At 37.2% G+C, this 17,009-nt stretch overlaps 1 protein-coding gene across 6 annotated transcripts in view; it reads left to right on the forward strand.

Annotated features, from left to right (window-relative positions):
- The window catches only part of Asph (Aspartyl beta-hydroxylase), a 265,429-nt gene that overhangs the window by 83,430 nt on the left and 164,990 nt on the right, over positions 1 to 17,009 (forward strand). For all 6 annotated transcript variants that reach the window (XR_016547704.1, XM_090386374.1, XM_090386376.1 and 3 more), the window contains exons 4-5: positions 1,309 to 1,421; positions 9,004 to 9,142. Coding sequence is in view for 5 of the 6 variants with exons in the window: in XM_090386374.1 (XP_090242500.1) it covers positions 1,309 to 1,421; positions 9,004 to 9,142 (252 nt within the window). In the remaining variant the exon portion in view is untranslated. The remainder of the gene's footprint in view (positions 1 to 1,308; positions 1,422 to 9,003; positions 9,143 to 17,009) is intronic.

Genomic DNA, 17,009 nt, shown 5'->3' on the forward strand with positions numbered 1-17,009 from the left:
CTTACTCAATTCATTTAAGTCCTTAAACATTTCGATCAGATCTTTCCACAGGTGCCTAGACTCCAGATGCTGCAATTTGCAGAACTGAAGGTTTTCTTGTTTGAGAGCACCCTTTTTGTTCCCTTCACCAATCTGGTTTCCCTTCTTTACACTGGTTCCAGCAGATCTACATCCTTCCTAAAGTGAGGCCTTCAGACCTGTATACAGTACTCAAGATGTGACCTAACCATGGCCTTGTACAAAGGGATAATCACCTCCTTATCCCTGCTAGGGATAAGGCCTACATAGCCGAGTGGTCAGGAGCGGGAGTGCAGTAGCACACGCTCTTTGAGTAGACTGGGGTTCAAGCCCCTGACTTCTAAATACGGTCGATCTGCCAACCTGCACTGGACCAGCATGGCAGATTATGATCCATTTCCCTCAGCATGAATTGTTGAGGAGGCTTCCATCCTGCAGTGGGTTGATAATGGCTGTAGTTTTTTTTTTTTTTTTTTATCCCTGCTAGCAAAGTTTCTGTATATTATTGACAAAACCCCGTGTGTGTTGTCCTGGCAGCCTGTCTGCACTGCTCTGTGGTACTACACTCAATAACCTGAGTGTAGTACCAAATGATAAACTTAATGATAAACTTAATTATTTACTCAATAACCTGAGTGTAGTACCACACAGTTGGTATGTTAATCTGGGATTACTGCTATCCATAATGAGTACCTTGCATTTGTCACTGTTTGACTCTAAGTGCTAATTTTCAGCCCATCTGTCTAATTTTTAAAGAACTTGTTGCAGCTCACCCTGATTACTGTCCTTAACCACCCTGCCAACTTTTATATCATCTGCAAACTTAGACATTAAGTCTGATATACCTTCATCGATATCATTAATAAATATTAAAAACAAGAATGGCACAATGCTGAACCCTGGGGGACTCCACTAGTAACATTAGCCCAAAGAGACTCTGCCCATTGATAACCACTCTGTCTTCTCTCACACAACTAACCTTTTATCCATAGCAGTAACTTGCCTTTAATGCCACATTGCTCCAGTTTGTACAGTAGTATAAGAAGTACTAATATACTAGTTATTTATGTTTTATAAAGTTAAAATAAGTTATTTTACAATTACATGTATTTGATACCTTATGCCTTTAGTTGCCTCAGCAAAACTTATAAAAAAAGACCTTTTTTAGCTTGCAGTCTGAAATAATTTATAAAGATCAATAGCATTATTAAAATACAATTTTTTTTATTTCTTGATTAATTTTTCTTTAAAATTTGAAAATTTCTAATATGCTGTGTTAATTAATTCTAGAAACCGTAGATATTTTAGAAGATTGGCTAGATAAACGGCATGAATTAAATGAGGAAATAATTTCTCAAGAAACTGAAGAAAGAAGTGAAGATGCACAAGAACCTGCTTCACCGGTAAACTTTTTAACATTTAATATTTGGGAATACTAAACCCACCAACTCATATAGGATGTAGTAAAATCAAGAACCCCATTTTATTTGTTAAAAAAATACTGTTAATAGCTAAATTCCACATGAAATTATTTAGAATTTTGTTTTCTGAGTACTGAATTTGGAAAATGTTCCCTGCATCCAATATGTTCAATTTTACTAGATTATTTGTTTACACGGACACTTTATCTATTATGTTATGTATGACTAGCTCAGATGAGATATGAAAAGAATTTTATTAAATTCTGTGGGAAATATAATAAATAAATAAATAAATAAATAAAAAAACAGTAAATATAAATGATTTAAATTATATAAAGTAATATAATAAAAATAATGTAAAACAAAATAGAATATTCATATTATTCCTATTCTCATAAGGTAATCCTCCAAGTCTGCTTTGAAGTTAGCCGGATTCACTGCTTCTTCTTCCACATTGGAAAGCAGTTTATCCTAGTGTTTGACAGTAATGATATCCTTCTCCCTATAAAAGGCCTGTAAATCATGGACAGGATACCATGTACCTTCCTAGCTGCCCTTTTACAATGTATGGAAAAATTAAATGTTAAATTGACTCATAACACCTGTCTTTTTTGTCTTGAACCACTCTTGCCCCTAGCCTATATCATGTAGTTCCAGGATTTATGGTTACCAAATGCATAACCCTATATTTAGAAGCATTGAACTTTATTTACTATTTTTTGGACCATATGTGCAACTGATCCAAGTGTTTTTGAATTGGCATAGCTTGATTCTAATTATTAACCACCCTTCCAACCTTCAAATCATCAGCAGACACTAACATCTTTTAGATACACTTGTCAGTATCATTTATGACAATTAGAAATAGGTGGAGATCAAACATCAATCCCTGAGGAACCCCACTTGTTATGCTGATTCACCCTGAAGGCCAAGTGAAGTTGCCTGTCTTTTAGCCAGGTTGCAATCCAGAATAGGCTCTTACCAGTAACTGGATATATGTCATATATGATGTCATTAAACAGCTGGTTACCTGTATCCAGCTGTTTAATGACTATATCGAAATAATTTACCAGATTGGTCAAGCACGACCTCCTTTTAATGAACTCATGCCGGAGTCTATTCAGTATATCATTCTTGTCTTGAATTGCATCCTTAACCATAGACCTCGTTATCTTCTCTACCGTAGAAGTTAAACTCTTCGGCCTATAGTTACCCAACTCCTCTTTAGCACCACCCTTATGGGCTAGAGTGACATTTATTAGCACTTCTTCCGCCCAAGGGATCTTCCTATTGTCTAATGATGCTCTCATTAACATTCCCAACAGTTTGACAAATGCTTTTCAGAGATCATTATATCACTTATTTTAACATTCCTTAGAGTGTTGAGTTGCTTTTGACTGTAAATATCATTGAAAAGTGTATATTCAATTCATCTGCCATTTCTTTTGCTCTTTCTATTGAACTTCCACTGCAATCAATTAAGGGACCTATTAATAATTTGATTTCCTCTTCTTTTTCATATTCACATATGAGGACTCCCTATCCCCATTCTTAGCTATTGCATTTTTGTAGTCAGTTTTCACTTCTTACTCCATCAGTGGTTTTGTTACTTATTCTATTATAATGCTGATACTATTCAGAATCACATGATTGTCTGTACCCATCCTATGTTTGTTTCTTTTACTCAGTCAAACTATATCATCCATTTTTGTATATTATGTTTACAGAACTTTACATTGGTATGAGTATGTTTGTGGCTTTCTGGATAAATTCCAAGAATATTAACCATGGAATATTTGTATCTGACATATAAGTAGTTACTTTAGTTCATCAAGCCCAAAAAATATCTCATTCCATTAAAATCCCCTCTTAAAATTGAATCTCTTGCCTTAACCTTTGACCACATAGGTTTCTTTAGATACAACCCATTTTATGGTATTGTGGTCACTGCCTGATATTGTCCCCCCCCCACTCTCAAGTTGTTGATACAGTTCAGCTATAGTGAGAACCAGATCTAGGATATTCCCTTTACTTCAAGTCATTTCCCAACATACTGTGATTTTTAGTGTTTCTCACCAACCATTGAAGTAAAAACGAAAACCTAAATCTTAAAAAGCTTTATATTTAAATTTACAATAAATTTACAGTAGATCAAACAAAATAAATGTCATTATACAAATAAAATGTTACTGATAATAAAATAAAATACTGAATTAAGAGAGAAAATAACTGAAGCTTTCGAAGGCTTCTGCCTTCTTTCTCAACAGTGCACTGTTGAGAAAGAAGGCAGAAGCCTTTGAAAGCTTCAGTTATTTGTCGCTCTAAGTCTGGCCAGGACGCTCGGCCACCAAAGTGTGTCGAACGCCCCAGCGAAGTCCATAGAGATCACCAAGAAGTATTTTCTGTTGCAGTTCTCCACTTTCCCCAGGAGGTGCTGGTGGGCATCTATGGCAGAATGATCCTGTCGAAAGCCGAACTGGTTGGGCGTTGTTAGTCCTGCAGTATTGTAGTGATGTTGGAGACGAGCATGTAATAGGCGCTCGAACAGCTTGCTGACCACGGGGAGCAAGACTATAGGCCTGTAAGTGTCTGGGAGGATAGGCAACTTGGAAGGATTTTTTAGGATAAATTTGACATTGGCAACCTTCCAAGATGTTGGAAAGGCTCCTGCCTGGAGGCATTTGTTGTAAAGATTTAGCATCAGGTCAGGGGCATGTTCCACTGTCTTTTTAACAATTTCTGGTTCTAGCAGGTCTTGCCCTGGGCATTTATTTCCTCTGATAGTTGATGCTGCTGCTGCAGTTAGCTTCTCCCTGGTGAAAGGCATTTCCATTGCTTGGTTATTGTAGGTCGCATTATCTTGGCACATTTTCTTCTGATCTTATAATGCAATTACTTATGAAGATCTTATAATGCAATTATCTCCCCCTGTCTGTCTGTTGGGAGATTTCAATAGCCACCACCCCTTATGGGAATCTTCTAAATTAGATAGATATGGCCGACTAATTGAAACCCTTCTGGATAAACAAAACCTTACCATCCTTAATACTGGTGGACCTACTTATATAAAATTATCAACTGGACAAACTTCTGCAATTGATCTCCCAATTTGTTCCCCGATACTGTTTCCAGTCATGGAATGGTTTGTTATGAATGATCCTATGCGCAGTGACCATTTTCCAATTATATGTAATCTGCTCACTACACAACCACCTTTACCAAAACCTTACAGAAAATGGAAATTCTCTCGAGCCAACTGGGTGAAATTTCAGTCAGCAATTACACTGAATGAGGAAATTATACGATTACGATGAAGTGACAGAATATATCACATCCCAATTGCTATCAGCTGCTAAAAACTCAATTCCATTGACGAATCCCGTGCCCTGGAATCATTTTAATTACTGGTGGAATGATGAATGCATGAAAACAGAGGGAAAAAAATAAAGCGTGGAATTTATTCAGACGATCCCCAACCACAGCTAATCTCATCAACTATAAGAAACGAAGGGCAAAAGCTCGTTTCATTCAAAGACAAGCCAAGAAAAATTCCTCGACTCAATTTGCATCCACTGTAAACAGAAACACTGATTCCAGATTAATATGGAAGAAAATTAGGCAGCTTTCTGGCAAGTTTCCAACCATATCTACCACAATTCTTTCGTGGAATAGGCAAGAACTCTCTGCTCCTCTAGATGTGGCAAATGCCTTGGGAAAAACCTTTGCCCAAGTTTCATCAGCATCAAGCTATTTGCTGGAATTCCAGAAAATTAAGAACATCACTGAATCGCGACTCATCAACTTTCACACCTCTCTAATCTTACCATATAACCAACCTCTTCAGTATTTGGTACTTCTACAAGCCATTAGAAAAACACACAACAGCGCAGCAGGGCACAATGAAATATATTACATCATGTTACAGCACCTTGATGATAAACATTTACAACTACTGCTCTTATTTTATAATCGAATATTTCTGGAAAACATCTATTCTACATCTTGGCACCATGCCACAGTTTTGGCCTTTTTGAAACACGGTAAAGATCCCTCCAGTCCTTTTAGTTACCGGCCAATTTCCCTTTCCAGTTGCTTCGGTAAAATCCTTGAGAAAATGATCCACAGACGACTCGTTTGGATAATTGAAGACCAAAATCTAATGAGTAATAATCAACATGGCTTTCGCCAAAACAGGTCTGCCTTAGATCTTATGATCAAAGCAGAGTCCACAGTTTGCAATGCCTTTGTGAGAAATGAACACCCTGTTATGGTCTTCATTGACATAGAGAAAGCATTTGATACCACCTGGCATCATGGCATTCTTAGAGATCTACATACCCTTGGTTTACAAGGCAACCTGCCTATATTCATTAAGAACTTTTTATGGAGTTTGTTCCTATCAAGTACGATATTTTAACTCCCTTTCTACGACATTCTTGCAGGAAGAAGGAGTTCTGCAAGGGTCTGTACTGAGTTCAACACTTTTTGTCTTTAGAATTGACTCCATTACTAAAGAACTTCCAAATACTGTTGAGGCTTACCTTTATGCTGACGATCTCTCTCTTTCTTGCCATTCTCAGAACATGAGATCTATTGAATGTCAATTGCAGATATCACTAAATAAAATACAAAAGTGGGCAGTGCTCAATGGCTGTTGTCTTTCACAACAGAAAACTGTTGCTATACACTTTTACAATAAATGCAAATTACATACAGATCTGGAACTTCACATGTCAGACTTTACCATTCTGATTGTCAACAACATTAGATCCTTGGGATTAACCCTTGACAAGAACTTAAACTTCCTTGAACATATTAAATTTGTACGTAATACCTGTCCCAAAAAGCTCAACATGCTAAGAGCTTTATCTGCCCTGTCTTGGGGAGCAGATCGTACCTCGTTGCTTCAACTATATAGAGCATTGATTAGATCTCGTTTGGATTATGGTGCTCCAGTCTATGATTCTGCCCGAAAGAGTGTACTATGCTGGCTGGATCTAGTACAACACAGTGCATTACAGATTGCACTTGGAGCCTACAGGACATCTCCAACTCCCAGTCTATATATCGAAGCTCACAAACCCCCTTTGCACCTCCACAGGAAAATGTTACTACTGAAGTATGCAGCCAAAATAAAAGGTTGCTGTTTCCATCCTATTCACTCATACCTCTTCAATCCTCAACTACTTAATCTATACAGAAATAAACCTAATAAAATAAGGCCAGCAGGCCTACGGCTTTTTGAAATATCACAGAGTTGGAAAGTTCCTCTTCACAATAGTCAACAAGTAATGAATTACTTTCATCCACCTTAGATTTCCCCTCCTCAACTGAACTTTGATGCTTATTTTCTTCAATGGGGTAAGAATCTTCTACCGACTCTCAACCTGAAACAACTCCATGCAAGTCATATTAAGAGCCATGTTGATTTCCTGCCAATATATACCGATGGGTCCAAATCTCAATCAGCCGTTGGAGCAACAGCAGTGTTTCCCTCCACTATTATTTCAGCTTCCCTTCCATGTGAGTATAGCAACTTTTCTGCAGAACTACATGGAATAAAATTAGCACTAGAAAATTTGAATCTTCATCCATCTTCAAAATACTTAATTTACACAGACTCTCTCAGCTCAATTAGAGTAATGCAAAATACCTCCTATGTGGATCACCCTATTTTAAACCAAATCAGGAACTTGCTCTTGAAAATTGAACGTCAACAATTAATGAACTTTTGTTGGATTCCAGCACATTCAGGGATAAAGGAGAATGAACTGGTGGATATATCGGCAAAAAATCCCTCCACATTAGATTTGACCTCCGTCCATATTTCAGCTTCTGACCATGATATCATCATAAAAGCAGCATGCCTCGAACAGTGAAAAGAACTATGGCACATCCAGAGTAATAACAAATTTTTCCATTTGAAACAGGAACCAAAATTTTGACACTCAAGCATCCAATCAACTAGAAGGGAAGAAGTGGTACTTGCACAGGCAAGAATAGGACATACTCATCCGAACCACCTCCATCTACTCACAGGTGATGATGCTCCTCAGTGTCCACACTGCTCAGTACATCTAACAATCAAGCATATTCTTGTTGACTGTCCTCAATATAACCAGAACAGAACATCGGTCCTGCTTTCTCTGAATAAACTGCAAGAACCAATATCACTAGAGCATATTATAGGCGACAAAGCAAACATTAATGAACTTTTCTGTTTTCTGAAAAAAAAAATTTGAATTTATCATCACTTCCGAATAGTTTCTAAAATGACATTCAAATGCCTTCAATTCTGAATTTTTTCCTAATACATCTCTATGGACAGGCGCACTATAGCCAGTGTAACTTATGCGCCATTAAACACCCATAAAACAACAACAACTGATTCTGTTTTCTGCCAGTTTGACTATTTTCATGAATGAACTGACTCTGGCCATACACTTTTCCACACGCATTTAACATTGACGGTTTTACTTCTTTCTGTGATAAAGCTATGATTCTGATACAGTCCACAATTGAGAAATATTTCCATGCCTCCATTGCTTCAATAGATTTGGAATCAATTTTTTCCAAAATCCATTGTAACGATTTTCTGATGTAATGAGTTTTAAAGGTGGATATAATGCCTTGATCTAATAGCTGAATGAAAGAAGCTGTATTAACCTAGTACAACTGTGGTGGTAGAAACATAACTTCAACATTTGGGTGACTTAAATCTTTTAGATGGCCTGGCGTCTTATCCAGTAGTAATAAAACTTTGAAATCTATATTTTTCCACAAGTTCAATAGCACAGAACATAATGCGGAGATTTCTCAACAAAATAATAAAATACAGGTATTTCTCAATTTTTTTTGACTAGCGAGTCAACAGCAGGGATTCAAAAAGAGTGGAAACGTTGAAAAATTACATCCAACCTAATAGCAGGGTTTTCCCCGCACAAAAGCTCAAAAATACCCTGTTATGCGAGGTTTGCCGAAATTCTCTGTGTTATATAAGTACCGTTGTGCGAGGATTGCAATTTATCAATAATGTTAGAGCGAAACCGTGTTGTAGAAGTACCGTGTTATACGGGGGTGCCTGTGTATCTTTTTTGTAGTATCTGAGGATCCTCATCATCTTACAGTGATTTAAGCTGTTATGCATTCTTTAGCAATTTTAGTTATTGTATATTCCTAAAAAAAAGTGTATATAGTCATTTCTCAAATTAAGCTCCATTAGTCTTCATTGCTTCTTTAATCTTTTATTTCAGAGATTTTCTGTAAAATCTCTGAAATCTGACATGATGGTATTTGTTTGTCTCAAATTCAAATAAAGAGTATTAATTAATATTTTAAGGAGACTAGTTCAATGATTCTCTACATGTTACTACTGAACATAAGAAAATTTTTCTTGTAAAAATAATAGAAATCTTTTGCCTTATATCCAACTTTCCCTTGCACTTTTTTTTCATCAACATGATATAATTTGCACTGACATCATCTCATATTGTAAAGGAGTGAGAGTCATCCCTTAACAATAGTCAGAACACATTATCTGTACTTTTTTTAAATTTATTTGTAGCCTGAACTAGATATAGAAACAAGTCCAGAATATGTGATTGAAGAACAGTCAATTGACTATGATGCAAGTGAGCCACCAAAACTTGTAATTCAGGAGGTAGATGAAGAAGAAATTGTTGTTGAACAGTCAGAACCAAGTGGTAAGTTTGTATTGGCATAATAAATAAATCGTTTTTCTAAAGTTGGAACCTAATTTATAAAATAGCTAGTTATTTGGCATTTTCAAAATTAGGAAAAGTGGGAGGAGTTTTTTTTTTTTTTTTTTTTGTTGCTGAAAAAGTTTAAACTGCTTAGTGAGAGTAGTCTTAGTATTAGTAGTGGCAAATTATGTAAGGAAGTAAACTAATATAGATTATTAATTATTCTCTGTATTAGAGTATAATTGATATTCATGAAAGCAAGCTTATATAAAATATTAATATACTCTATATATGTTGTTTCTAATAATTTCTCTTTTAAATTTATTCAAACTATCTACTTCCATGACAGCAAATCGTAATTCATTCCAATAGTCAGGCTCTGGCTGAAATCAAATTTTCATGCTTCTATCCTGCAGCCATCCTTTTTCAGGTGGCCCCTTATGTATATTATTTGAGAAAGATTAAGGATGCCATCAGCATATATAGCTTACTCAGTCTATCAAAAGCCTTGAATAATTTAATCAGATCTCTGTGCTGGTGCCTACTTTCCAAGCAATACAATTTGCAGAACTTCAGTCTTTTGTAGTAAGAGTACCCTTCTGTCCTCAACTAATCTGGATCCTTTTCTCTCTAATGAATAGAGGAGATCCACCTTGCTTCTTAAAGTGATGCTTCCAGACCTGTATGTAGTATTCAAAGTATGACCTGACCATTGCCTTACACCATGCAATAATCGCTTCCTTGTTCCTTCTGGTAAAATCTGTATATCATTGACAAACACCATGAGCTGACCTATGAACCTGTCAAAGCACTACTCAATCTACTTTGTATAGTAGTCTTTCATGTGGAACAGTGTAAATCTAAGTGTATGATACCAAAATTATTTTTTGCATCCAATTCCTTTGTTACTGTATTATAATTGGTAATCAGATTTTGGTCAGAAGATCTCTCCTTAACAAATGCATGCATGCAGTGGTTTCAGTATAACTCCATTCCTGTCACGATGCTTGTGCAATACTTGTTTAATCACTGACTCTGTTGTGTCTAATAATTCAATTTATTTTCTTTGGAATTGAAGAAGTCAAGCTTACAGGTCAATAATTACTCACTTTGCCCTTTGTCCCTCCCCTTCTGAATGGGAGGAGAGAGATATGCTCATCTCCAGTCTATAGGAACTTCCCCTGAATCCAAGTATGCTCTCATAATTGTGGCCAAAGCCCTGCTTACCTCTTTTTGCTTCTTCTTTTAATATAATTAGATAGATTCCCAAGTGGCTTTCTTACTTTTAAGTTCAGTTTTTCTTCCACTTTCTTCCTAGCTATGACAAAATCATTTAGATCCCTGTTATAACTTTTTTTTACATTTGATATTACCATCTCCAAAAACTTCTTGGGTAAGTGTAGACACAAAATATTTATTTAGTTTATCAACAACCTGAATAGAATCATCAATAGTTCTGCCATTCATATCTAGCAAGCCATTGTGATCCATTCCTTTCTTTCCTTCTAGTGTTTCCATAAGCAAGAATTCTTTTCTGCTTTTCTTTGCATTCTTAGCCAAAGACTTTTTATTATCTGCCTTGACTTTCCTAACCCAGTTAGTAACTTGATTTCAGACTTGTTTATACTTCTTGTAGATGTCTGTATCCCTTGATAATTTATAATTGTCTCATGTTTCTTCTTTACTACTAGTCTCATCAGTTCATCTGACCTTCACTTAGGTTGTAAACCTTGAATAGTATCTCTTTGTTGTTATGAAACAGTTAGTAGCTTCTATGATTACTTTTTAGTTATTAGCATTAATATTAGCCATATACATTAGACTTTCAGAATAATGGCACCTTCGGGGATTCAACATGCTGTTATTTCGATTTTTCCATTATCTAGAAAGTTTTATTTTTGATATATTTAATGCAAAAATAATGAGACTAAATAAGAAATAGAGAGAATAAGAATGAAATTTTATTAACTGCACAAAAAACATAAACATGTTGACGATTCAAATTCAGCGTTATATTCTGCCATTAATACACTCCTACTTACTCCTGATCTATTTTCTTTTATTATATCAAGTTTGTCACTAAGCTTAAACGTTGTTCTTCTTTTTTCTCTGTATGAGGTTTTATAGCTGTATCCCTCACTGTGGCTCCTAATTAACATTAGGAGCCATAATGAGGGGTTTTTAGTTTAAAATAACTGTAAAACAGCATATAATCCGTGATATTAGTACAGAATTCACTTTCAAAATGATGAACTTTAATGAATACAGTAATCACATGACTTGCCATTTTCTTTTTTTGGCACTGATCTCAATGTGCCTTTAGCTTGAACGTTTCTTTATTTGGGGTGCCATTATTTCGACAGTCTACTGTAGTGCAAGGAAGCCACAGGCTTTTGCTACATTGGCCAAAAAAAAAAGTATAAAGTAGATAAGAAAATAGAATGGAGCCTTTCTCTCACGGCCATCCCCAACCTCGTGTTATTTGGCATTACAAGAATGCACAGTGAGATGATCTGTGAGATTTCTTTTCTTCTTTAACAAGAAATTATTCTTGTAGGGATGGAATCCTTTATTCCACACCACCTTAAAATCTTATCCTTTATCTAAACATTGGTTTTCCAATAAATGTGCTAAGGCTGTTTAAGAGAAGAATGTTGCATATCGTAATTGGCTTGTATCCAAATCTCCAGGTTCATTTTCTGCCTACACCAAAGCTTGCAACAATTGTAAAGCAGTTTACAATCAGTCCAAACTAATTTCGAACAGGCTGAGTAGAAAACTTTCTTCTTTCCCAAATGGTAGCCGAGTATTCTGGTCTCTTGCCAAAGCTATTGGTTGCAACTTTTGCCCACCTCTCAAAACCAAATGGTTCAGTTGCCACTTCAGCCAAGGATAAAGCTGGCCTGCTAGTATCCTATTTTTTTTACAACTTGTTTATTAATGATGGTAAAACGCCTCCCACTGTTTCCAGTACGTGCCATTCAGTGCCTCCTGTGGTCTTCTGCCAAAACGATGTTAGAAGGATTTTGAACAGTCTTGATGCTAAGAAAGCTCCAGGTCCTGATGGTATTTCTCTACTTGTTCTCAAAACCTGTGCTCCTGAACTTACTCTTGTCATGTGTCACCTCTTTTCACTTTCTTATTCCGAAGGTGTTTTTTCTTCTGCTTGGAAATTTGCTCATATCCAGCCAGTTTCTAAAAAAGGGTGGCAAATCCCTTCCATCCAATTATCATCCCATTGCAATTACTTCTACTCTTTTTAAAGTAATGGAGAAATCAATTAACTGTCAACTCTTAAGCTATCTAGAAACCTTCCATCTGATCAACGATTGCCGTCATGGATTCCATCAGTGCCGATCCACTGGTAATATTCTGGCTTATGCTACCCATATAAGGCGCCTCCGTAGCCAGGTGGGCAGGAGCAGCAGTGCGTAGCATATGCTTCTTGATTAGACCGGGGTTCGAGCCCGTGAGCAACCAAATACGGAGGATGCGGAAAAGTCAGGGAATGACCACCACATATCCCGGAGCAATATGGCCTTAGTTGCTAATGCTCCTAAAAACCAAATAACAACAACAGCTACCCATATATTATGTTACAAATTCAATGGAAAAGTTTGGTGAAAGTCAAGCAGTTGCTCTTGACATTTCAAAGGCTTTCGATCTTGTTTGGCATAAAGGTCTTTTAAATAAGCTTCCATTGTATGGTTTCCCAACTGTTTTTTGCAGTTTGGATATCCAGTTTTCTCTCTGACCGCTCACTGCAGGTGATGGTAGATGGCTCTGTCTTCTAACTTTTCCATTAATGCTGGTGTTCTACAAGGCTCAGTTCTTTCTCCCACTCTCTTCCCCTATCTATATTTGAGAAACTTTGCCCTGCTAAAACAGCTTTAATTTCCACTACGAATTCCTTAAATGCTGATCTCCAGGTAATTCTCCAGCAGTGAAAAGATAACTTAGTTGATTTCAATCCTTCTAAAACTTAGTCCTGCCTTATATCTTGCAAAAAGAATTCTTCTGCTTCTTTGCTTATCTTCAATGACATGCCAATTTCTAGGCAAGATGATATATCTCTAGGGAATTACTCTGACTTCTAACCTCTCTTGGCATAAGCACATTGCAAATATTTCTTCCTCTGCATCAAAAAACTGGGTTTTATCTTTCGCTCTCAGCATTGCATTTCTTCCAAGCATCTGTTCACTCTGTGCAAATCGCAAATCTGCCCTACCATGGAATTTTGTTTCCACGTCTGGGGCAGTGCCCCCAAAACCTCTCTCAGGCTTCTAGATTCCATTCAGAAGAGGGCTGTTATGTTATTTAATGACTCCTCTCTAACAGAGTCTCTCCACTCTCTGTATCATAGACGTTCTGTTTCTGCTGCATGCTTTTTCTATAGATACTTTCATGGGCACTATGCTTCTGAATTGGCATCTATAATTCCTGCTCTCTCTTTCAAATCAGTCCAATTTATCCTTTAAAAACTGGAAAAGTCAGATACTCTGTCTGTTTACCTGCAGCTCTATTCAACACACCAAGCTGAACATTCTGACTTCGCTCCAGTTTACACAGATGACTCGAAATCGGAATCTTATGTAGGATCTGCTGCTGTCTTTCCAGACACCACCATATCAGAGCAGATTCTTCCTGAATGCATCATATTCACTGCAGGGCTGCATGCTATTAAGTTAGCCCTGGACCACATTAGTGAATACCAATGTGGTCAGTTATTAGTGGGAATTGCTGATTTGGCTGACACCGCAGCCAGATCAGCAATTCCCACTGATAATTGTTGCCTGTCAGTCCCCTATACAGACTACAGGCAAATAATATACCAAAAGATACACTCCCAACGGCAGGATTTGTGTAGTAGACAGACTACAAATAAATTACATCAGATAAAGCCTGTGATTAACCTGTGGTGGTCTAGTCTGCGCAGGAATCGTAAGGAGGAAGTTGTTTTTGCTCGGACCTGCAGGACCCAGACCCTCCTGTGATGCAGTTCTATCCCTGAAATGTATTTTAATCGAGTGCCCTGATTTTAATAATATGCACTTTACCACTTTTAGCCATCTGTCTGAGCCTTATACACTCAGTCAGATTTTATCTGACAATGATAAGGTGTCAGTTCTTTTTAGTTTTTTATAGCCTACTAATTTATATACATGTATATAAAATAAGCTTCATATTTTTAGAATATATACCGCCTTTTAAACTTGTTCGTAATCTTCTGACCACATAACCTTCTTCAAAGTTACTGGAATCAATTTTTACCTTTGTTTTGGCACATAATAGCCACTGCTGCTAATGCGCTAGAAAAATCCAATTCAAAGCAGTCCAAACGCATGCTGTTATCACTCAACATCCTTTTACTATCCAGCTTCAATCTCACAGAACCAACTTTTTTTCTTCCTCATTTATTCATTCAACTTGAGTTTCCTGGAGCAACCTTCCCTAATACTTATTTCCTTATAATTACAATCAACAGAATTTCAAGTCAGAATGTCAATAAGTATCTTCTTTCATGTTCTCAATCTCCAACCCATGCATGGTACTAAGTACTATAGGCTCTAATACCTCTCTTTTGGGATTTTCATTAAAAAAAAAAAAAAAAGCAGTAAGTTTAAAAACAGCTGTCCTGGCATTGTTTCAGATTTTTAAATGTATAGTGGATTTACTCATTCGGGTGATGCATTAGTTGAGACATATGATGCAAGAAAGCAAGCTTATAGAGCATCAGCCAAATAAAAATAAAAAAAAATAAAAAATTCCTTCCCATTTCACCCATCCACTCCCTCCAAATGTTTGTCTAGTTCAGCCTTAAATTTATTTAATCTATCACCTTCCACAACAACAGGTGGAAGTCTTCCAGCAATCAACTACCCGCTGGCTAAGGCAAACTTTTGCACATCTATTCTACAATTGTCTTTCCTCAATTTGAATCTATGCCCCTTCAGGTTCTTAATCTGAGCAAGCAGAAGTATCTCATCAGCATTGAGTCTGCTCAAATCATTCAAGGCCTTGTACACCTCAATCAGATCACCTCGCAGGCGCCTAGTCTCCAGATGCTGCAACTTGCAGAATTTAAGCCTCTCTTGGCAAGAGAACTCCTTTATTCCTTTCACCAATCTTGTTGCCCTTCTCTGTACTCATTCTAGCAATTGTACATCCTTCTTAAAATGAGGCCTAAGGACCTGTATGAAGTACTCAAGGTGTGGCCTGACCATTGTCTTATACAAAGGTATAATCACCTCCTTGTGTCTGCTAGCAAAATTCCTATATATCATTGACAAAACTCCATGACTTGCTCTGGCAGCTCATCTGTACTGCTCAGAGATATCCAACTTCACAATTATCCACTGGTGTTTTTCGTTCTTCACCTCCCTGAGTGTACTACCACACAGTTGGTACTACATTTTCACTTGGGTTACTGCTACCCATATGCAGTACTGTGCATTTGTCGATATTAAATTTCAGTTGCCACTTCTCAGCCCATCTGCCTAACATTTCTAGATCCTCTTGCAGTAGCATACTGTCTTTACTATCATTAACAACCCTGCCAACCTTTGTATCATCTGCAAACTTGGATGTTAAGCCTGATATACCTTCATCGATATCATTGATAAATATACAAAAAAACATTGGGCCCAACGCCGAAACCTGGGGGACTCCACTAATAACATTAGTCCACATAGAGCAGTGTCTATTTATTACCACTCTCTGCCATCTCCCACTCAACCCGGGCGCATTATAGCCCTAGTAGCTAATGCGCCAATAAAACTAAAACCAAACCCACTCAACCCTCCCTTTGTCCATTGCAGCAACTTGCCCTTAATGCCATACCACTCCAATTTGTACAGCAGTCTTCCATGTGCAAAAGTATTAAAAGCTTTCCTGAAATCCAAGTATATGATATCAAAATTATTTTTAGCAACCAGTTCCTTTGGGACCACATCGTAATGTCCAATAAAATTGGTCAGACAAGACTTCCCCTTAAAAACCCATGCTGTGTCTGAACTATTACTGCAGTCTTGTCTAGGTGATCCTGCATTAATCCTTTGAACCCCCCTTTGAGGATACATCTGCACATCTCCAGTCTATGGAGACCTCCCTTGAATCTAAGGATGCTCTATAATTATGGCTAAGGGTTTGCCTACTTCCCTCGCTGCCTCCTTCAGTATAACTGGATAGATTCCATCTGTCCCAGGTGCCTTTTTTATGTTTAACTTCAACAATTTCTCCTCTACTTTTTGCTCTCCGTTATTACAAAATTGTTTAGCTCCCTGTTACAGTTTAGTAAACTTCTGTTCTCCCCTTCCTTACAGAATTCCTCATGTGCGAATGTAGATGCAAAATACGCATTCAGCTTGTCAGCTACTTGAGCAGGATCATCAACAGTCAAACCACCAACATCAAGTGGACCAATCTGATTCATCCCCTTTCTTCTAGGAGCAGCAGTGCGTAGCACACGCTTTTTGATTAGACCAGGGTTCGAGCCCATCACCACCAAATACGGAGGGTGCAGAAAGGTCAGGAAATGACCACCGCATATTCCCGGAGCAATATGACCTTAGTTGCTAATGCTCCTAAAAAAAAAAACCAAATAAATAAATAATAATAACCCTTTCTTCTAGTGTTTACAGAGAAGTCTTTGTTGTTTTTCTTTGCATCCTTTGCCAAAGATTTCTCATAATCTGCCTAACCTCCTTTGTGACTTGACTACAGACTAGCTTAAATCTGCCACAGTCTTCTGTGTCGCGTGATAATTTATATGCATCCCATACATTTTTCTACTCTGCTACAATCCTCATTAATTCATCTGACATCCATTTAGGTCTAAATCTTGAACAGTATTTCTTGGTTGGTATGA

Source organism: Mastigoproctus giganteus, chromosome 12, assembly GCF_048544385.1.
Source record: "Mastigoproctus giganteus isolate SK-2022 chromosome 12, ASM4854438v1, whole genome shotgun sequence".
Taxonomy (NCBI): Eukaryota; Metazoa; Arthropoda; class Arachnida; order Uropygi; family Thelyphonidae; genus Mastigoproctus; species Mastigoproctus giganteus.